This window comes from Budorcas taxicolor, chromosome 11 (genome assembly GCF_023091745.1).
Source record: "Budorcas taxicolor isolate Tak-1 chromosome 11, Takin1.1, whole genome shotgun sequence".
Classification (NCBI taxonomy): Eukaryota; Metazoa; Chordata; class Mammalia; order Artiodactyla; family Bovidae; genus Budorcas; species Budorcas taxicolor.
In genome coordinates, this window is record NC_068920.1 from 27,474,119 (window position 1) to 27,495,887 (window position 21,769).

Below are 21,769 nucleotides of genomic sequence, written 5' to 3' on the forward strand. Positions count from 1 at the left end.
GTATCTGTTGGCAATATACATCATTTGTATCATCGATTTGTTTTGTTCTTATACACTAGAGTTTCTGGAAACTGAAGAACGAGGTACTGCAGTATTTTACAGAAAACCAGAACCCCTTTGAGACTCGATCAGTTATGACAACTGAGGATGAGAGCAAAGAGCTTCGCTTTTGAAAGGATTTCTGCCTCAGTGGGAGGTGTAAGAAGCTGCTAGCCTGACTTTGCTTGCCTGCAGGACAGCTGGGAGCAGATGTAATGTTGATACTTTTAAGTAATTCCATTTACAACACAATCTACTCTCTCCTACAAGGAGTCTGTTGTGATACTTTGATTCTTAGAACAGAAAAGCTGTTTAAACAAAGCACTTTCTCTTCCATGGTGATTTAACTGTCCAACTATGGGGAGAAAAATAAAGCTTTCACAAACCTAGGTAACTTAAGCTCAAAATCCTTTCAACACTTCAGGCAATTCTCCATTCCCTTCAACTTAAATGATTTTTGTCACTCTCAACAGGAGCAAGACTCCCTTTGATGCCGAGTTAATAAAAATTGTTAACTCATTTTCTTCAGCTTGATGCTACAAACCAGCAAATACTTTAAGAATGGTTTCACTATGCCAAACTAAGTTTGCTTTTCTATTTCCCAGTAAGTAACTGGGTATAACTATCTTATTTACATAAGTCAGAATTGATATTTTTAAAATAAATATGTGTGTGTGCTAAGTTGCTTTAGTTGTGTCTGACTCTTTGTAACTCCATGGACTGTAGCCCTTCAGGCTCCTCTGTCCATGGGATTCTCCAGGCAAGAATACTGGAGTGGGTTGTCATGCCCTCCTCCAGGGGATCTTCTCCATCTTTGTCTTTTATATGGGCAGGCGGGTTCTTTAGCACTAGCGCCACCTGGGAAGCCCCAAATAAACAAATTTAAATATAAATAAATAAATTTAAAATAAGTATATTTATATTTGAATATAAAGAAATAAATTAAAAATAAATAAAGCCAAACTTAGTAATCAGTTAATGTCTTCCCCCAGATTCCCACACCCCAGAGAATTCAAAGTACTCTGGTCTCTGACTAGCTTACTGTCTCTCCAAGTTATTATTAGATTTCACTAAAGTGAAAAGTAGAATAATGCTCACCTAAGGTTAATTCTTTTGTTGGTCAACCACACTAATCCTTTTATACCTCAGATTTGGAGCAATAGAAGAACAATGAAAGTCGGTTAGTTCTGTCTCCAACATTCCAGGGGTTTCTTTCATATTTTCACACTACTAACAGACTACATTTCTCCACAGATTGTAATTCTACACAAACTCAGTTCTCTTTTCTTTCCTTTTTCTTCATAACAAAGTGAAAATCGCCATCCTTTAACACCACCAAGTGAGCTTCAGTGGCTAAGTGCCTGCCTCTCTCATCATTAAAAGGTTACCGCTGGAGAAATCTTAGATGTCTAGTTTGAACTAACAACTTTTTCAGCATTTTAAAGGATTTTCCTTAGGTTGCTGATAATTACTGAGGTAAAACAATACTATCTCTTAGTACCTGGGGAGGGTTTGGTTTTGTTTGAGGGTCAAATGTGGTATTTATAATAAATACAAGATTTTAATGAAGGAAAACTACCCCCTGCTGTGAACAAGCAAGAGAGAAGTTAACCATTACAAAGGAACAATTTTGCAGGAAATTATGTCACTAATACAGAAGTTACTGGTTAACTGCAGTTCGGTTTCTGAATTAGTGGAAACAGCTGCATTAGGGAACTATGATGTTCTGATGTTATTTAAAGTTTGGGAATTCTAACTTAAAAATTTTTATCACTCAATAAGACCATGACTAGCATAAAAGCCAGGTGGCTCAGTGGTAAAGAATCCATCTGCCAATGCAGGAGACGTGGGTCAGGAGGATCTGAAGAAGAAAATGGCAACCCACTCTGTATTCTTGCCTGGAGAATCCCATGGACAGAGGAACCTGGCGGGCTGCAGTCCATGGGGTCACAGAAGAGTCGGACACAACTTAGCACACACGCCACACCACAGAAGATAGCATTATTGAGGCTAGATGCCCTAATGTTTTTTATTCACATATATCGATTTCTAACTTAGTTATAAACTACTGAAGTTTCAGTGATTGCACAATATAACATTTTTTCAGCTGTCCGTTTTATGACCTATTTATTTGATCACTTCCCAATGACATGTTCAAATAGTAGATCAAAACCGTACTGAGTGCAGATCTGAAAAGCACTTAAAACATCCGTGTGAACAGAGAACAAGATTTAAATACCATTTAAATTAAAATGCAGTAAAAACTTTTCCTAAGAAGACCCCAGGGAGTTTCCTGGTGGTCCAGTGGTCAGAGCTATGCACTCTCAGTACTGAGGGCCCAGGTTCACTCTCTGGTTGGAAAACTAGGATCTTTTGAGCCTTGCAGACAGCACAGTGTCTAAAAACAAGGATGAAAGAACCCAGCACACCCTGTGCTGTGTGTAGTCACTCAGTCGTGTCCGACTCTTTGCGGCCCCATGGACTGTAGCCCTCCAGGCTCCTCTGTTTCCAGGCAAGAATACGAAGTGGGTTGCCATGCCCTTCTCAGCACACCCTGAACCCTGCCTAACTAATTTTTTCCCATGATTAACTCAAATTTAGTCTGAAAGAGACAAATGACAAAAACAAGTTCAGAAACTTTACTCAGGCCAGAAGAGAGAGGAAAAAAGAAACAAAAACCATCATATGACTTGCGTTTAAGACGCACATTTCCCCACCCCACCCCCGCACACCCCCCCTCCCCCCCCCCCCCCCCCCCCCCCCCTGCCACGTTTGTATCTGTGAAGTGAGGATGAAACAAAAATGGTGTTTAGCCAATTCACCATCAGCTAAATCTGAAAGCCATCCCCTACACTTTCTGGTAAACTTCAATCATGCCGTTCTGTATTATAAGCTGGATCCTGGGAGACCTTGCCCTAGGCATTAGGGTTATATTATTAAAAATGTCTGGATGCATGTCTGTCAGTTTCAGAACTTCACTTTCAGGTCTGGTAAACTGGGAAAGGTCTAGAACATGCCCAGCATTCCTGAAAAAGTGTGCTTAAGTTCTAACATCTTTCTAGATGATTCATATCCGAACATGGCTTCCCTTAGTACTGGCAGAGCGTGTAAGAAGTACAAGCTCAGTTCTTTAAAAAAATTAGATGATAAAGTTTAACAAATTATACACCATGTCATGCAAGGTTTTACCTCTACTTAACTCTATCTCCCCTACTTTTAAATTTCTTGAGAGTAAATTTTCACCAAATTTGCCATATCATTCTTGGCTATTGCCTGGAGCCAATTCAAGCACATGACAGTGTGACGTAGATTTATTTTATGAAAGAATACAGAATAAGGTCTATTACCTTCACAAGCCAAAATTGTAAACATTTTGACAGATGCTGAATGTTTATACAATTTTTTAAATTGTTTCTTTATATTAAATACCTTTTCAATACACCCATAGTTAGTACTGGAGAAGGCAATGGCACCCCACTCCAGTACTCTTGCCTGGAAAGTCCCATGGACAGAGGAGCCTGGTGGGCTGCAGTCCATGGGGTCGCGAAGAGTCGCATGTGACTGAGCGACTTCACTTTCCCTTTGCACCTTCATGCATTGGAAAAGGAGATGGCAACCCACTCCAATGGTCTTGCCTGGAGAATCCCAGGGACGGGGGAGCCTGATGGGCTGCCGTCTATGGGGTCGCACAGAATCGGACACAACTGAAGCGACTTAGCAGCAGCAGCAACAGCAGCAGCAGCAGCATAATTAGTACATCAGGGTGGAGACTGCACCAGTTATCAGACATTCATTATGTGTTTTCTCCAAAGATGGTAGTTCTAGCACTTTTATTCTGAGAAATCCTTTAAAACGTCTGTGTGGTGCCGCAATCTTTCATCTACAGGGGTGTACGGACAGGCCACTCAAGATGGCTGTTCTCTTGCTCTCTGGCCCCACTGGGGTCTGCTTCTGCTGCTGCTAAGTCGCTTCAGTCATGTCCAACTCTGTGCGACTCTAAGAGCTGCAGCCTGCCAGGGTCCTCTGTCCATGGGGTTCTCCAGGCAAGAACGCTGGAGTGCATTGCCATGCCCTCCTCCAGGGGATCTTCTGGAGCCAGGGATCAAACCTGGGTGTCCTGCATTGCAAGCAGATTCTCTAATGCTGGGCCAGCAGGGAAGTCCCACCTACACCCTATTCACATGACTGACCTTCCTAGGAACTTAGCCCAAGCCCCAGTTATTGATAGCTTATCAAAAGGGCAGTGAGGGGCATGCCCCTCTGCTGATTTCCCTGGCAACTAATAAGCCCAACTGGTAATAACTAATAACCCCTATAACTGGTAATCTTCCCTTCCCCCCAAGAGTGAAGACTGCCACCAGATCCTGTCCCTCTTCCACAACACACAGTGGGATACAGCTTTAGGACCTTGCTTCAGTCATGTAAGCTACCCCATCCTGTAAACCTCTGATATCTCTGGTTGCTGACTTGGCTGCTTCTTAGATCTTGAAGCTGGGCTAGCACAGGCATTCTAGTGCTATCTTACACTACTAGTTTCAAAAAGTATAACTGAAAAAATAATTGAAATGGCAAGAAGGTCTGAGCTTAGATTTTAAAACTACAGATGTGGTTAGATTCTTGATGTGTAAACTAGTTATGGTGGTTTTTATTTGCCAACTTGAAACAGGCCACACAAGTTAAACATTATTTCTGGGCATCTTCGAAGGTGCTTCCAAGTGAAACTAGCATTTCAATCAATGAACTCAGTAAATTGTTCTCCCCAATGTGGGTGGGTGTCACTCAATCCACTGAGGGCCTGATTAGGAAAAAAAAAAAAGCAAAAGAATTCACCTCCCCCCCCACCACGCCCCGCCACCTTACTATTCAAGCGGAACGTCTACTCTCCTCTTCTCCTGCCCTTAGACAGGCATTTATAGCATCGGCTCCCCTGTTCTCAGGCCTCAGACTCAGACTGAACTGTCTCCCCGGCTTTCCAGGGTCTCCAGGATGCAGATGGCAGTTCATGAGACTTCTCAGGCCTCATTATTATGTGGGACAATTCCTCATAATAAATCTCCTTTTATCCTTTTGGTTCTAATTCTCTGAAAAATCCTAACTAGTATACCAGCTGTGTTTCTGATTTCTGTATTAGGAATTCCCTGCATCGCTGAACTCTGTGGGACAAACATGTGTTACAACAGTTAATAAATAAGCAAGCATAGGAATAGTGCTCCCTCTTGTGGCCGAATTTCTTGAAAAATTTCCAGCAAGGGAACGCGCCCTCTTGCAGACCCCAGGTGTGTTGTGGACCCAGACCTCAGAGAAGCCCCACTTCCCAGTATAGGTGCTAGATGTATACGGGAATGTGATTTTAAAAGCTGGGATTTGGGTTTGGGATAATGGACACAAATAAATCAGGACACACCTTTAAGTCATAAAAACAAGGAAAAAATGTAAGTGTTGGAGTCTGATAATATTATATTTTCACTTTTTAATGTCTACCATGTGTGAAGAATATGTCTAAAAGAACATATCTTCTAAAGGCAAAAACAGTCTTGGGGTTTGTGGATTCTTCTCTTTATGATAAAATACAGTAAGTAGCTCTCAATGAGGAGTGATTTTTGTCCCCCAGGAGAGTGATGATGTCTGGAGACTGGAACCTACTGGGTAGAGGATAAGGATGCTACCAGACATCCCACATAATACAGGACAGCCCTCACCCGCAAACTATCTGGTTCAATATATCAGTAGAACTGAGGTTTTAAAAAGAACTGAAAAAAGAATATTCTTATGAACTCAGTCTCATATCTGACTTCATACTTTCGGAGTATGCATTTTGTCTTATAATCTAATATATTTACAATGTTTAGCCACTGTTCTTCAAAACAGAAAGTATATTTGGATGTGTTGGTTGCTAGGTACGGTGAGATCAAAATTCAGATATTCTTTTCTCAGCAAAATGCTTGGAGAGAGAAGTTTTTAAATTAACTCCAGGTGGACCTGAAATATTTTCATTAGAAAAACATGCCTGCTAGCAGCAGATGCATTGAGAGCTGGAGAAAAGAGAGAGAAAAGATTGACTGCAACATGGTTAGCTACCCCTCTGGCAACCAAGGAAAAACAATTTGTTTAGGACCAGGAGCCCCAGTCTGGGATCTCTGAATCCTTAGGTGCTCTGAAAATAACAGGAGTCTGAAAGCTATTTTCAACATTTTAAAAATGCTCTAATAACAGTTGAACATGTATAAGAAAATGTCAGACTAAAAACAGTATGTAGATACTTATCATACATACAAGTTCATCTCATCTGACATAATATTGTAGGAATTTCAAGATCCTTGGGGACAAAATAATACAAGGAGTCCTTTGTGGTTAACAAAAAGTTAGAAACTACTGCCTAAGGAAAGCTAGCATTTGAGATAAGTGTGAAGAAGTAAAATCCTAACACACTATTGCACTGATTTTTTTCCCTCTAGTTTACTATTTGCAGTGCTTAAGCACAGTGCTTGGATGTCGTTTAGTTGCTCCATCATGTCCGACTCTTTGCAACCCCGTGGACGGTAGCCCACCAGGCTCCTCTGTCCATGGGATTCTCCAGGCAAGAATACTAGAGTGGGTTGCCATTGCCTTCTCCAGGGGATCTTCTCAACCTAGGGATCGAACCTGCATCTCTTGCATTGGATTCTTTACCACTGAGCCCAGGGAGGCCCAGTACAGTGCTTGGTATATAATGATAAATTCAAATATTCTGGCTTAAGCCGGGACTTTAAAAAGAAGTAGAGCCACCTCAACTTCAAAGTGGTGGTGATGGCAATAAGAAAACTCCAAGGGAAACAACAGAGGGATGATGGAACTGACTCCTAAACCCATCACAGAGAACCCTGCTCTCACATCGACCCTGAGGATCTGCATTTGTTTTTAATCAAGGACCTATGGGTTGTTCCCTTGTGGAGCTTTAGTGAAATTTAGAGCTCTAGTAAATTCTAGGCCCTCACCGTCACTGCTCCACCACCATAGTCAAAAACAGTGTGCTTTCAGGGAAACTCCACTGTTTTATTTGGGGTCACAACTGTTTAGGCCAGTACATGCTAAGAACAGGCACAGAATCCACCCACAGTCTCCTTTACTGACTCTTCCTCTGTCTCTCCGGTGTTGGTTGATGTGCCTTGGTGACTGTGATCTGGACACTTTTCTCCCCTCTTTATTATACCCACCACCCCCAGGCATCTCCTGCCCTCCCACAGCCTCACCTACTACCTATGTGCCAAAGCCCTTTCATTTACCCATCTAGCAAATATCTTAACTCCAAACCAACCATCTATTAATAACTCTTTATTCGGTTGGATATTTACTTGGCAGTCTCAACCAGTCCAACGTAGAATTCCCGATCTTTCCTCTAAACTATCTCTTCCTGTAGGTTGCCGTCACTCAGTACTGTTGCTGCTGCTGCTAAGTTGCTTCCGTCGTGTCTGACTCTGTGCGACCCCATGGCAGCCCACCAGGTTCCTCCGTCCCTGGGATTCTCCAGGCAAGAACACTGGAGTGGGCTGCCATTTCCTTCTCCAGTGCATGAAAGTGAAAAGTGAAAGTGAAGTCACTCAGTCATGTCCGACTCTTAGTGACCCCCATGGACTGCAGCCTACCAGGATGCTCCGCCCATGGGATTTTCCAGGCAAGAGTACTGGAGTGGGGTGCCATTGCCTTCTCCTGTCACTCAGTACACAGCACTGTAATTCACTATTTTACTTCTCCCAGAATCAGGGATAATGGTTTAATTAAACATGTAGTTTATGCTGAATAAATATCTGTGAGATAAATGACTGCATAAATAAGTAAATAAAAGAAGTACAACAGAGTCAGAGGTGCTGGGGATCACAGGTGCTTCCAGGAGGTGCCAAGATAGGGTATCTGCAGCAGAGCCGGCCACCAGATGCCTTGTCAGATGCAGATTCCCAGGGAATAGTTTGAGCAGCTGTCGTAGAGCTCTTCCACCTCCCATCCAGATGGAGGCTACAGAAGGATGGAAAGACTGAAGACTTAGGCACAAGTATCATATGGAAGATTTTGGAAAAATCTGTGCTTGGGAAATCCCACCCCTACCATGACCATCAGGAGAGAGGGGTAGGGAGGGTGTTGTCCTCTCACTCCAAATCTAGTGAGACAAACCTCTTTAGAGCACTCCAACAGCCTGAAGAGATCCTAGACTCACACGCGGGCAAGGGAGACCAACTCTGCCGACAAGTAACTGCATTCCCTCTAAAAGTGCATGGGATCCTGCATGCAGGCCTGACAACAGGAAGATCAATCTGGGCTTGTTTTTAATAGGATCCTGCCCCCCAAGAGTAGCATGGCCGGAAGAGGGGAACCTGCTTGAGGCAAGAAGGGGCAGAAACTGAAAGTGATCGGGAGGGTCACTGCCCACATCAAAGGAATGCCAATCAGATGTGTCTGGGTGGTGGTGGGGAGGAGGGAGGGGAGGGTGGGGGAGAGAGAGGGAGGTGGTCCTCTGGAGATCGCTTGAATATGCCCACAAGGAAATCAGCTTAAAATCCGCCCTGCCTAGAGACAGCATGGAGCCATCATTCAATAAACACTTTTGGTTCATTCTTGGCTTCACTGCCCAGCAGAGTCAGAGACAGCAGCCGTGGAGTAAGAAAGGCAGCGGGAAAGGAGCAGGGGGAGCTTCCCAGAATCTCTGCCTATACCTCAATTTCCTATTTGTCCCCAGGCCTGACAAGGAGTGTAGAATCAAGTCTTTCCTTTGAATGAAGAGTGAAGCAGCAATTAGTATACTGGCTCTGGCAGTGTAAATTACTGGTTTATATAGAGTGGATGTTTTATTTTCATTGAGGTAGAGTTGATTTACAATACATTAGTTTCAGGTGCACACCATAGTGATGCAAAATTTTTATAGATCATACTCCATTTATGGATATCATAAAATATTTGTTATATTCCCAGTACTGTATCCTTGTAGCTCACTTATTTTATAGGTAGGTGTTTGTACCTCTTAATCCCCTCTGCTTGACCTGCCCCTTCCTGCTCCCCTCTCCCCATTAATAACAACTACTTTGTTCTTTGTATCTATGAGTCTGCTTCTGTCTTGTTATATTCATTTATTTTTTTAGATTCCACATGTAAGTGGAAACACACAATATTTGTCTTTCTCTGTCTGACCTATTTCAGTAAACACAATAGGGAGTAGATGTTTTAAATTGCTGAACTGAGATTAGAATGAACATAAGGACTGAGAGACCGGAGAAGTCATGGAACCTGCTCAAGTTTTCAAGAGGCAGGAGAAAGACCAGACCCACTCAGCAGAATTAAAGAGACAAAAATAAAGTGGCTTTTGTGATTACATCCCATGAGGGCAATGTGCTCCAAGTACAAGCCACAGTGGTTTCAGTGATCAGTTACATAAACTGGGTTGGGCAGAGAAGGGGAAAATGCCAGGATGGCTCTGCTGGGAGAATATAATCGTTGTGGGTGTAGAGTCTCCAGGAGGCTATGGTGTGCATAACTGGAATAACATTTCTGAGGTGAAACAGTTCTGGGTGAGAACCCAGTGTGAGCCTGGGGTTAGATCACCGACCTGCTTTGAAGTTCAAGAGGTAAGGAAAGGGGCTTCCCTGGTGGCTCAGTGGTTAAGAATTCACCTTCCAATGCAGGAGACTAGGGTTCAACCCCTAGTCTGGGAAAATTTCACATGCCAGGGAGCAACTAAGCTCGTGCATTATAACTACTGAGCCAACGTGCCCCAATCACCGAAGCCCATGCGCCCAGAGCCTGTACTCTGCAACAAGAGGAGCCACCACAAGGAGAAGCCCTCACACCAAAATGAACAGCAGCCCCCACTCTCTGCAACTGGCAAAAGTTAGCAGCAAAGAAGATCCAGTGCAGTCAAAAGAAATAAATCTTAAAAAAAAAAAAAAAAAAAAAGGTAGGAAAAGAGATTAAGGGATCTTAAAATCAAATTGTTATATAGTTGCAGAAATCTTTTGGGATCCTTTCATAGCTTAGGATGAAAAGAAAGGTGATGCTCATTTCCTCTGTATGTGTACTCAGTCGTAACTATAGCCCACCAGGCTCCTCTGTCCATGGGATTTTCCAGGCAAGAATACTGGAGTGGGTTGCCATTTCCTTCTCCAGGGGATCTTCCTGACTCAGGGATGGAACCCGCGTCTCCTGTGTCATCTGCATTGGCAGGCAGATTCTTTACCACTGAGCCACCTGGGAGGCCTACCATCCCACAACAACTGCTCTTATCAAGATGACTGGTCAGCTCCACAGCATCATATCCTATACAGGCAATTCTCATTTCTCACCTAGCAGTAGCATTTGATGTAACTGAGCACTTCATTTTTTAAACACTTTCTTCATTTGATTTCGTGGATCCCACCCTCTAATTTTATTCCTCCTTCCTGGCCATGCCCTCTCATATTCTTCTGCTGGATTCATCTTCTCTTCTTAATCAGTTAATGTTAGAAGACCTAGAACTGAATCACAGGAACTTTTCTCTTTGAGAGAAAACTTTTCTCCTAAGAGGAGACATGTGGCTTTAAATATTTCTCTATAATCCCAAATGTGTATATCTAGCTTCAAAATCTCCCCCAAACTCCAACCGCTTACTTGCTGTCTATGCTCAGATATCTATCCGGCAGAGCTCTCAAATGTAACAAATGCCAAGAAACAAATGCCAAGCCACAGTCTGCCCTACATCTAAATTTGCCCCTCACCAAAATTCCCTATTTCGGTAAATGGCATCATGATGGCCCATTTGTTTGAGCCAAAAAAATTTGAAGTTGACTTCTGTGCCTCTTTATTTACATCCCATCTACAAATCTTGTCAACTCAGCCTTCAGTTAATTGAACCAAACCGAACCAATCTCCCTTCCTCCATCACCCCCGCCTTAACCCAAACCATCACCATCTCTCTGCTTCCACACATACCTTTGCATAATCCCACACAGCCAAAACAATCCATTTAAATGTAAATCAGATTTACATCTTTATTCAAAGTACCCCCTCCCATAGCTCCCACCCTTCTCAGATTAAATTCCAAATCCTTGACAGGAATTATAAGGCCATGTGTCTGGTCACATCCCTAAGTTTTTCTAAGGTTTTGTGAAGTGAAAGTGAAGTGGCTCAGACTCTTTGTGACCCTGTGGACTGTAAAGGTCACCTTAGACAGACCCATCTCATCATGCTAATGACTTAAGTTTTAAGAGTTATCACATACCGTTTCCTTATGTCTCTTATGGCATGCACTGTTTTTGAAAGATGTATTTCATCATTGTCGCCCTTAGTTAAATGAAAAATCTACCAGCCATGTACTATATACCCAGGGTTTTTTTCCCAGAGATTCTAAACCCCACTTCACCCCACCCCATGGCCAGGGAAGCAGTGCTTAAAGTCCTTTGCCCTCAATGCTCAAGCCGAACATCCCGTTAGGTGAAGCCTCTGTCTACTGGCCTCCTAATCACCTTCAGTCTCAGTACCCTACAGGGAGGAAAAAAAAAAAAAAAAAAGATTTTTCTATGTTTCTTTAGCTCTGTGTTCATACACAGTGATTGGATGGAAATCTGTGAAACTTGTGTCTACCGTGCATTTCTACTTGGAAGGGCAAGTCTATTAACTCACACTTTTAAAATACGCATATATGTTGTATTTAATCCATTCTAAGCCTCACTTTTCTCATATTTTCAAGGCTGAAATTGAGGTCACTCTTACATGATACAATTAGAGAGCAAACTTTTTCGGCGACTTTTCCTTCTTGGTGGTAAATAAAATAATGGCACCTTGAAATTGATATTAGCTTACATTTGATTAAATACAGAATATAAATCCTCCGCGTTTATGTTCCTCCGTCTTCACTAGCAAAAGTTTAATATATCATTCCATATGAAAGTTTACTTTTGCTGCATTAAGTTTAATTATAACTTGAGTTGGGAATGGGTAATAACTTCTCACTTCCAAACTGTAGATTGCATCTGTACCAAAATGCTACAGAAACTTTAAAACATTATATATATATATATATCCAGCGTATTTTTTCACATTTAATGATTACTAGTTAATAGAAGCAATCAACACTGTACGCGCCGACCAGACCACTGCAAAGGCCCAAGGGTCGAACCTAGGTTAGGCAGTTCAACCCACGCAGATACACGCCCCCGACCCACCCCGGAGCCGGTCCATACACGCTTTACAAGTACACACACCGGTGCAGAAGGCAAAGCTCTGATTGGCCGAGCGTCACGGGACGCGCACGCAGAGGCCCCTTCGGAGCATGCGCGGGAAATTAGACGCAGGCGCGGCGCGCCGGCGCATGCTCAGTATGCCTCCGTCGCAGCTTGGGCGCCGGCGCGGGGTCGCGAAGTGCCGGCCGCCCCGCCACTGTCCGGCATGAAGGGCTGGGGTCTCGCAGCTCCCTCCTCCTCGCTCCAGCGCCATGGAATGCCTGCGGAGCCTGGCCCAGCTTCTGCCCCGCGCGGTGGGGCTGCCCCGGCGCACCCTGTGCGCTCTGGCCTTGGGCCTGACCCCCGGCACTCGCCCCGTCGTCGCCTACGGCCGCGTCACCGAATTGCTCGGAAGGAGGCGGGCCGCGCCGCTGTGCTGGCCCCGCCGGCTCCCTGTGACAGGTACCGCTCTCCCCGCCCTGCAGTTTCGGGACGCCGGGCCTGCGGTGACCCCAGGGCCCGACCCGACCGCCCGAGCCCACGAGGCTGTGGCTGCCCGCCCCGCGGGCTGCTCCGTCCTCGGCCTCCAGGTCCGCCCTTGTGCGCCGAGGTCCTGCTCTCTTGCACAGGTCTGCGGGCGGAGCTGTGTCCCACCAGCTCCGAACTCGACTGAGCATCGCCCCCTGGCCCCTGCTAGAGTCCGCCAGCCCTCTGTCCTCCCCACCGGTCCGGCTGCAAACAGGGCTGAGTGCGCTTGAGAGAAGGTTTTTAAGAGTTTCGCTCCGATCCACCATGATAGTGCCGAAACCAATATTAGGCTTATCTACCTGGAATGTTTTTTAGAAGTATTTCTCCTTTCTGTCTCTTTCTTTTGAACGGACACATTTAGACATTTGTCCAGTTGCTCAGGAAAGGGAGAGTGAGGCTGAAGACTTCAGAAACTGCTTCTGAGAAATATCTGACTTTTCTTCAAGTACTGCGTAGCCAGATAGAAGGGGATGGAGGTAGAAGTCTGAGTTATTGTTTTTCCCCCCTAAATGATAAACCAAGATGATACCTTGACATTTTCAGAAATGTGACCATGTGGGTACTAATACTGTTCCAAAACCCAAGACATATATGGCTTCTCAAAAATGTTCTCAAACAAGTTTTCTCAATTGTACTCTCAAAATGCTCCCAAAGTAGCTCACTTTCTCCACCTGCTTTCTTATACTCGTTTGGAGAGTCTTTCCAAATTGGGTTACATTGCCGATCTAACCTTTTAGGACAAGCATTGAAATTGAGAATCTCCCTTTGATACCTTAGGGTGAAGGATGTCAGATTCCTGATCTCTGAAGATTTAGCTTTCGGACCAGAGACCAGACTTGACCACTCAGGGCTCTTGTGTGGCAGAGTTTAAGTGAAAAAGGGACAGAGAAAGCTTCTGACATAGACATCAGAAGGGGGCGGGGAGTGCCCCACTTGCTAGTCTTAGCAAGAGAGCTGTATACTGTTTTAATTAATTATTACAGTAAATCAAAAGAATGTCTCAAGGGTGTAAAGATCTTACCAGACCCACTCCCACAGTTTACATTTTAAGATAACAGGATTCAGTTCAGTTGCTCAGTCTGGGCTCTGGGACCCCAAAGACTGCAGCTCACCAGGCCTCTCTGTCCATCACTAACTACCAGAGCTTACTAAAACTCATGTCCATTGAGTCAGTGATGCCATCCAACCATCTCATCCTCTGTCATCCCCTTCTGCCTTCAGTCTTTCCCAGCATCAGGGTCTTTTCAAATGAATTGATTCTTCACCTCAAAGGTGGTCAAAGTATTGGAGTTTCAGCTTCAGTATTAGTCATTCCAGTGAATATTCAGGACTGATTTCCTTTAGGGTGGACTGATTGGAATAACAGGATTAGAATTTAACAATGGAAAGATCTTACCAGACCCACTCCCATAATACACCTTTTAAGATAACAGTATTAGTCAGAAGGTTTTCAGGAAGGAGAAACTGTCCTCAGGCAGGATATGTTGGTGTTATATAATCCTTAGTACGGAGTTTAAACTGAGTTGTTTTGTTTTGTAATCATCAGTTCCAGGCTTAAAGAAAAGAATGTTTTATGGGACTAAGACTAAGAAATGTAGAGGAAAAAAAGACCTTTGTCCTTTCCTCCTCCTTGAGAACTCCAGACCCCTATCTCCTCTTCAGGAGCCCCAGACCCCTCTCTCCTCCTTGGGGACCATGGACTTCTTATCAATCTCCCTAGAAATTGACTCTCTTCCCTCCAGGCAACATTTTATCTAACTTGTGACTTATTAGCAAATGCTGATTTGTAGCACTGTAACTTTTATTCAGCTGACCCTCATAAGGTGGTTTGTACAGGGGGAACCAACAAACCTCAGTTCAGTTAAGTCGCTCAGTCGTGTCCTACTCTTTGCGACCCCATGAATTGCAGCACGCCAGGCCTCTCTGTCCATCACCAACTCCCGGAGTTCACTCAAACTCTTGTCCATCGAGTCGGTGGTGCCATCCAGCCATCTCATCCTCTGTCGTCCCCTTCTCCTCCTGCCCCGAATCCCTCCCAGCATCAGTCTTTTCCAGTGAGTCAGCTCTTCACATGAGGTGGCCAAAGTACTGGAGTTTCAGCTTTAGCATCATTCCTTCCAAAGAACACCCAGGACTGATCTCCTTTAAAATGGACTGGTTGGATCTCCTGCAGTCCAAGGGACTCGCAAGAGTCGTCTTCAACACCACAGTTCAAAAGCATCAATTCTTCGGCGCTCAGCTTTCTTCACAGTCCAACTCTCACATCCATACACGACCACTGGAAAAACCATAGCCTTGACCAGACGGACCTTTGTTGGCAAAATAATGTCTCTGCTTTTGAATATGCTGTCTAGGTTGGTCATAACTTTCCTTCCAAGGAGTAAGCGTCTTTTAATTTCATGGCTGCAGTCACCATCTGCAGTGATTTTGGAGCCCCCAAAAAATAAAGTCTGACACTGTTTCCCCATCCATTTCCCATGAAGTGATGGGACCGGATGCCATGATCTTCATTTTCTGAATGTTGAGCTTTAAGCCAACTTTTTCACTCTCCACTTTCACTTTCATCAAGGGGCTTTCTAGTTCCTCTTCACTTTCTGCTGTAAGGGTGGTGTCATCTGTATATCTGAGGTTATTGATATTTCTCCCCGCAATCTTGATTGCAGCTTGTACTTCTTCCAGCCCAGAGTTTCTCACGATGTACTCTGCATAGAAGTTAAATACAGCAGCTTCCACTAACTATCCATTTTACACATGGTGTGTATATGTCGATGCTACTCTCTCAATTTATCCCACCCTCTCCTTACCCATCATTTTCACAAGAACAAATTATGTCTTTGAATGTATAGGAAAGAATAAGATCAGAAATGAGAATATAGCTTCCTATTCTATGGATAGGAATTTTGCCCATGCTTCTTGTGTTTAGTAGTGTGAACAGTGTCCTTTCTCAGGCATTAAATTTACTTGGTTATACTTGAGAGCTTTTCGTCAACTTAGTCTAATCACATTTTAAAAAGTGTGCCTTTATTCCAGTTCACCGGGGTCTGTCTTTATTCCAGTGCAGTGAATTATTTCACAAGTATTCACTCTAAAGTATATCAGTGGATGTAGAAAACGAACTTGTGAAAATGCTGGGTAAGGAAAGGTTGGGATGAATTGAGAGAGGAGCATCGGCATATACACACCATGTGTAAAATGGATAGTGGGGAGCTGCTGTATAGACAGGGAGCTCAGCTCGGTGTTCTGTGATGACTGAAAGGGCTGGGACGGGAGCAGGGAGGCTCAAGAGGGAAGGGATGGATATGTACACATAGCTGATTCACCTACAGCAGAAACCAAGACAACATTGTGAAGCAGTTATACTCCCATTTTTAAAAATAATTTAAAAATTAAAGTGTATCAGTGGGAAAGAAATTAAATATAGAGTTAAAGTCTGTAGGCTTCATAATTTATAGGTTAATCAAATAGTCCTGATATTTGGAATGCTGAGAGGTCAGGTAGTTCTTGGAATGTATGTTTTCTAAACTATGTCTTCCAATGTAACTTTCATTAAGAACCTTTCTACATACATTGTATGAAAAGGAATAGGCGTTTTACTTTAATCTCAGAACATCGTTACACATTTGATGTCCAACTACAAGATATAATAATTAGGAAAAGGGGTGGTTGGAATCCATAAATTCTTCTAATGCCTCACCTAAACTATTACTTTTAAAAACCATGTTTTGCCAAACCTAACATAATCCCCTGTAAATGTTAAAAGTGTTTCTTATTTTCCCCTCTGGGAAAAAAATTCAAAACATAGTGAAATAGTTTGAAACATAGTGAAACTCTACAGACTGTGAGAGCTGTATCTTAGCTATATGTGAAAACCAATCATATGCTCACAAGGAATTCTCTAATTCATTCTTCAGGTGAAATTTACCGGAAGAGAACTTCAGATGTGTCTCAAGCCACTTTAGCCAGTGTATCCCCAGTGTTTACTGTGGTGAGTATGTATGGTCCATTTGATGACTTACAGAGAGTACATACTTATTACGTTAACTGGGCTGGACAGATCAGCCATGATACTTACTTAGTTTTATAATGTATAAGTCATTCTCTTTTGTTTAGCCAGTGACTTGAGTGCCAGCTAGATTTGCTGCATAGCACTCTTGAGTCTTTGCTAATATCTGCAGAGCTTGTCTTAGTACTAGAACAAGTGGCTCAAATCACATTTCAGAGCTTCCTGGTTGAAACTCAAGATTTCTCCAGAAATCTATTCAGAAGTCCTTGAAGGCTATTAGCCACAAAATGGCTTGAACCTGCGCTGTGCAGCATAATATATGCAGAAGCATTTTGAAGGTAGCACAGGGTATTACTTAAAACTGCAAGCTTTGTTGGGTCTTGATCTCTGCAGCATTCTCTAAAATGGTTCACAGAAAAAAATAGAATAAAACAACATAACTGGTGTGTATCACACACACATATTTAGAGGAAAATAAGGCCATTGGAGCACATATTAACAAAGAGAGACTCTAGGTCAAGGTTACATGGAAACTGGTTTTAATATTCTTGTAACATTTTTGTAGGCTTTTACTTTTTTTAAATCTTAATTTTTAGAGAAAGTATGTTTTAGAGAAAGAGCCAGAGTTTGTAAATTCAGATCTCAACTCTGACTCTTACTAACTAGATGGACTTGGAGAAGTTACGATAATATCTTTGTGCCTTGGTTTTCTCATCTGTAAACTAGGTTGGGAAAGATTGAGGGCAGGAGAAGAAGGGGACAACAGAGGATGAGATGGGTGGATGGCATCTTCGACTCGATGGACATGTGTTTGGGTGGACTCCAGGAGTCGGTGAGGGACAGGGAGGCCTGGCATACTGCGGTTCATGGGGGTCACAAAGAGTCGAACATGACTGAGCGACTAAACTGAAACTAGGAGTAGTAGTACCTACCTTGTAGAATTATGAGATTTAAATTAATTTAAATATGTAAAACCCTTAAAAGTAATACCTCACACATGGTAAGCATTCAGTGTATATATTAGCCATTATATATCGTCATTATTATTTAGGCTTTTTAACAGCTTTTCTTTATGAACTATACAGAACAAGACAACTCCCAGAACTGCACGGAGAGGTTGTCACTGTTACTCACTCTTCTGGGAGTTAGCCAGTTTAATTAAACAGTACAAAGTCAGATGTTAAATATTGAAAGAAGGTTCTTTGCAGGTGAAATCATTGTCTACCAAGAACACTTAAGAAAATCAGTTGATGCTCTTTGAAATAATGTGAGTTCCTTTCAAGGTAAACATTAAAAAAAAATCAGTTTGTATGATCTCATTTTTTTTAATTAAAAAATCCCATTAAAAATGATACAGATAAATATGGAGATGCAAAAATTTTCATCATACATTGTTAAGTTGAAAGCAGAGGAGAGACTGCAAAGAAGTGTATATAGCGTGAATGTATTTGGTAAGAATAAGTCTGGAAGGGCATTTAGTAAAATGTTAGCATGGTTTTCTCTAAAATTTGTGACTGGATAGTTTATTTGCGAATTTTCTGCAGCAGATGTATGTATTTGAAATAAGCTTAAGGAGGAAACCTAGTATATATTACACAAAACAAAACTTCCCTTGATGTAGGTTTCCCTTTAACTCTGATGTTTTATGGTGCTTATGTATTCCTATTGATGTTATCTTTGCTCACAAGAAGCAAGCTGAAATATACTACTCAGTTTTATGGTGGTATTATTAACATAGCATGCATATTTAGGACTTGTACCTCGAGTATATCTTAGAGTGTGTCTTCTGAAAATACATATTTAAGTAGTAATTAATGCAGCCCAGCACATAGTGATTCATTTAACATTATTTTGATGTCCTCAGACTTGACTTGTGGACAAGTATTACAAGAAAATGTTCCTTCTGTTTTATAGGAAGTAAGTACAGTTTCGGCATTGTGTCCTTGCTGCACTATCAGAAGAGGTCTTTTCTGTACATATTTTTTGATTCTGCAGCACCCATCAGAGAGACCTCATAGCATCCCACAGATATTAATACTTAGATTCCCAAGATAAGCCACGTTTGATCCCAGTCTTTTCAGAAGGCAAAAGGATAGGAAATTCACAAGGGCAGTATTTGGTGTCTTCTCTTCAAAAGAAGTCCTTCCAGCCATCCAGGGGCTCCTGTGGCCCCCTGTGTGAAGCTCAGGTATGAGGAGAGGATATTCTCAAAGGTGGGTGCGAGATCCACCTTGGCTTAGATCCCTCGAGGCCCTCTTGTCAGTATCTCTTGTCACCATCCCAGAGGTATATCCCAGGCTCCTGCAAGGAGCAGTCAGTTATGAGAGCCACTGTCTTCGGGAAGGCAGAACTGTGGCTCCCCGCCAGGTATCATGATCCACTCTCAGTCTCCCCATTGCAGCCCGTCAAGCAGTGATTGGGCATTTTCACCATGAATGATACGGCCTAGTAACACAGCTGACACTCCTTCATCAGATCTTCTGAGGAACCAAGTTAGATAGTTAATCCAAGGTCAGATTTGTCCTGGCAAAGGAAAGGGGACTTTTTGTTTTAATCCTGAACTCATAACTGAATTTAACCTAAGAACAGCAGATATGGTTTATATCTTCATTATTTTAGAGTTATTTTCATAATACCATATGATATGGTACCACAAATCATGTGCTGATTTGGGAGAAAATAATGCTGTTATTATCTGTCTCCAGACAAAATTTGACAAAGAAGGAAAGGTGACTTCTTTTGGTGAGTATCTGTAATTTTCTTTTAAATCAACCCACTGGAAGTAAAGAAACTGTTATATTTTGAGTAGAATATTGTTTGCTTATGTGGATGTGTTGAAGATGATCTTTCTTAAGCATTTGTCCATTAGCCCTAACTACTGGCAGCATTTGACCTGTACTGCAATTTTCGGGGGCTGGGGGGGAGGTGAGAAGCCACTCACTCTAACAGAATGTTCAAGCAAGAGTGTTGGCTGGTATGCAGCCAAGAGAGAAACACTTTGCCCTTGTGTTTCTCTTCCTTAGTCTCCCTTCCACTGCCCTGGTCCTCATGGTCATCTCCCCCTGTGCCATTTTGAGGGCAGAATCAAGTAATACTGCTGCCATTGCAGTGCAGTGGGTGATGGCGGACAGGAGGGACAGGGCACTGGGTGGCAGTCATTGAAACTCTGCCAACGATGGCTCTTGTGGACGGTTTCTTTTTAAAATGAAACTCAGCATTAATTTACCATCTGACCTCAGGTGCAGGTTTCAAGTCTCCCTGTCCTTCCCACCCTCTAGTCCTGTTCCTGCTGTTGCTGAAATCCTAGTGGGGTATATTGGGTATTGTTTGGCTCCGAATCGCCTCAAAAGGTTGTTCTGTTTAGAGCTCTATCACAGGTGTGGCTTGATACTATAAGAATAGATGCTCCCATTACCAGCATGATTTCTTGAGTTTGTTCATCTCTTTTGCTTTTTCTTAGGTGATAAATTTAGTTTTCAGGTAGGAGAATCTAGTGATTTTATTTTCTCATTTTGTATTAGTCGAAGAACAAAGACAATTGGACCATCTGTTCATAGATTTAAAATGCTGAACTTAATAATATAGTAAGGAAACAATAGAAAATGTAGTTCTGTACAGTTCATATTTAAAAATCCCTGCATCTAGAGCTAGGAATTGTTACTGTAAGTTCTAATGATGTATAACTATGGTTTTTATACTGGTCCCAAGGGGTTTCTGTAAGTGCAGAGAAATTCTATGAAGTATGGTTAAGGGGAGAATAGAAAAATTAGTTTGACCAGATTTAGCCTGAATGTTTTTGAGGTAGAAATGGGTGTTACAAAGACCCACTTTGATTACTTAGCCATTAAAAAGAAAGACTCACAGACTTAAACAAACTTACGGTTGTAGGGGGAGTGGGGAGAGTCGGGGGAAAGGGATAATTAGGGAGTTTGGGATGGACATGTACACACTGCTATATTTAAAGTGGATAACCAACAAGGACCCACCATATAGCATATAGAACTCTGCTCAATGTTATGTGGCAGCCTGGATGGGAGGAGGGGAGTTCGGGAGAGAATGGATACATGTGTATCTATATGGCTGAGTCCCTTTGCTGTTCACCTGAAATTGTCACAACATTGTGAACCAGCTATACCCCAATACAAAATTAAAAGTTAAAAAAGTGCAGTGGCATAAATTGCAAAAAAAAAAAGCAAAAAGACCCATTTTAGCTCTTGTTTCTGGTAGTAATAGAAGATTATCTCAATGGTGTTGGGATGGGTACTCTGATATAAAAATCTAAACTTTTTGGTTTATAAGTTTACCCACTCTTTATTGAATACATTTCTTTTTTAGAAAGGAAGAAAACTGACTTATATCAAGAATTAGGTCTTCAAGCCAGAGATTTGAGGTTTCAGCATTTAATGAGCATCACAACCAGAAACAATAGGATTATCATGCGAATGGAGGTAAAGGATTGTATTTCATTTCCATGTCTCCCCTGCAGTCTTAAAGTTCCTTCCTTACTATCTTGATCAGTAGTTTAAAAGTAATTTTGTAATTAAAAAAATAGATGTGTGAAACTATTATGTGATATAACATGGTGTTAGGAGTAGAACTCATTTTACTTGAATTGTGTACCTGTGCTCACCAGGTGGAGCACTGCTCTGTTAATCATGGAAAAGGTCTGACTGCGGTCTCCTTTCTCCTTTGAATTTAGTCTCTAGTTTCTGAAATAAGAGAAAGATTCTTGGTTTATAACAGACTTTTTCAGTCATATACAGTATATATGTAATTGCATTGTAACTTCAGCTACTAAGAATATATTCTAGTTTTTGAAATAGCCTAGAAGTAGCCTTTATATTTTATCATCTTTTTTTAAATATTTGTTTATTTGACTGCTGGATGTTAGTTGCTGCATGTGGGACCTAGTTCCCTGACCTGGGATTGAGCTGGGGGCCCCCTGCATTGGGAGCACAGAATCTTAGCCACTGGACCACCAGGAAAGTCCCTAAAGTTTATAACTAGCATTTTTCAAAACTTTTTAAAAAGTGCCTCTTTA

At 42.3% G+C, this 21,769-nt stretch overlaps 2 protein-coding genes across 2 annotated transcripts in view; one reads left to right on the top strand and one right to left on the bottom strand.

Moving 5' to 3' along the window:
* The window catches only part of TDP2 (tyrosyl-DNA phosphodiesterase 2), a 276,571-nt gene that overhangs the window by 50,047 nt on the left and 204,755 nt on the right, over positions 1–21,769 (bottom strand). The gene's annotated exons all lie outside the window — the stretch shown is intronic.
* Positions 12,383–21,769, top strand: part of MRS2 (magnesium transporter MRS2) — a 35,967-nt gene continuing 26,580 nt past the window's right edge. The window contains exons 1-4 of the mRNA XM_052649236.1: positions 12,383–12,659; positions 16,637–16,710; positions 19,434–19,470; positions 21,064–21,176. Of these exons, the coding sequence (XP_052505196.1) occupies positions 12,470–12,659; positions 16,637–16,710; positions 19,434–19,470; positions 21,064–21,176 (414 nt within the window). The 5' untranslated portion in view covers positions 12,383–12,469. The remainder of the gene's footprint in view (positions 12,660–16,636; positions 16,711–19,433; positions 19,471–21,063; positions 21,177–21,769) is intronic.